At 40.5% G+C, this 1,463-nt stretch overlaps 1 protein-coding gene across 1 annotated transcript; it reads right to left on the bottom strand.

Moving 5' to 3' along the window:
• On the bottom strand, nucleotides 1-1,463 carry LOC137738810 (uncharacterized). Its single transcript, XM_068478282.2, has one exon. It carries the CDS (start codon nucleotides 1,178-1,180, stop codon nucleotides 248-250), a length of 933 nt encoding a protein of 310 aa, XP_068334383.2. The 5' UTR covers nucleotides 1,181-1,463; the 3' UTR covers nucleotides 1-247.

Genomic DNA, 1,463 nt, shown 5'->3' with positions numbered 1-1,463 from the left:
TTAATCCACTTGAAAAATGGCAAGAATAAGTAGGAGATCATGGAATAGCATTTCTAGACCTTAATTTTCTTTCCTGCATATATAATATGAATAAAGTTTAATTTACAAATTATCAAATGAGTACTAAAGTACCCATAATTAATCCTACTACCATAATTTACAATTTTACAACCATTTTCCTTTTCTTTCTTTTTTTTGATTTTTTGATTTTTTTTTATTTTGCGTGTTTTCTGTAAGCTAGTCTCCCTTACTCAATCTTATAAGCATGAAGAAACATGCAGAAGTCAGAAGATGTTGAGTTATTACTTGTTTGAGTTGAATAATAAGCACTGCTATTATCACTGTTTATGCTGCCGTTGCCATCTCTGTCGTGATCGCTCTCTGATTCCGGTGCCCCTGGCTTGAAAATAAACAGCCCGTGCCCCGTCCCCGGGCTGCTGAAAAGCCAATCGTGCACGTCCCAGAAAACTTGCACCGGTTGCATGTTCACCTGCACGGTCTGATTCCCTCTGAATTTCCACTGCAAATTCCTGACATGAATCAACACGATCCCATCTACACTGATCCACATTTCCGGGTCTTTCAGGCTGGACGTTGAGCTCTCCACGACAATGTCATGCTCTTTTCTCTTCTCATCAAACTTCACTCTTGTGGCAAAACTTTTCTTGGCAAACACGTTTTCTTTTTTGTAGTATAAAAGTGCCTCCACAAGGGCTGGTCTGGATTTTGTTCTCTTGTATGCCTTTTTCTTCATGTCTCCCAATAACAACACAACCTCCTCATCGCAAACAAGAGCAACATAAAAGTCGGAACACGGTTCTGGGCTGCCGCCAAATTTTGCAGACCGAAGATCCCAATAAACCTCCACTTGATTCCCTTCGAACTCGAATGACTTGTACCCTTTTTTGCTCCAAAAATGCCATGGCTTTAGGTCGAATTTGCACGTATAATGAAACTCGCCGTCTAAGCTATCAATCCGAATGCTTAGCGAATGGTTCATGAGGTTCTTACACCATATGATCGTCACCTTCCGCCAAAATGTCGCAATATTGGCAAGGAAGACGCAGGTCACCGTGCTTTGTGCGGTTTTTGTTGTCACAGGGTCGTCTGTGATCTTCTCTGCAAATGGTGGAGACTCATGAAATGATTTACCTCGCATCGATCGACTCAAAGACTGCATCTTTGCAAAATTTGTAAAATTGTTGGGTTAGCAATCATTGAATAGGTATGGGTAAAAAGTTTCACATTGATTTTTTTTTCTTTCAATTGTTTGAAATCTAATGCTAATGAGAATGAAGGGTTGGAAATTTGGAACTTACAACTTAGCCTCTTGGGATATTTGGGAATCTTGGTGCCTTTGGAAATGGCCTATTGACATGGATGGAGATTGATGAGAAACTGGTTTGAGAGAGAGAAGAGAGAGGTGTTGGTGAAGAGAGAGAGAGAGAGAGAGAGGGAGAGAG

Source organism: Pyrus communis, chromosome 9 (assembly GCF_041283825.1).
Source record: "Pyrus communis isolate YQ-2024b chromosome 9, ASM4128382v1, whole genome shotgun sequence".
Taxonomy (NCBI): domain Eukaryota; kingdom Viridiplantae; phylum Streptophyta; class Magnoliopsida; order Rosales; family Rosaceae; genus Pyrus; species Pyrus communis.
Note: the sequence above shows the minus strand (reverse complement) of the source record. Positions and strands in the feature narration are given on the sequence as shown.

Coding starts and splice junctions, on each gene's coding strand:
- LOC137738810 (XM_068478282.2), bottom strand. CDS start 1,180: ATGCAGTCTTTGAGTCGATCGATGCGAGGTAAATCATTTCATGAGTCT.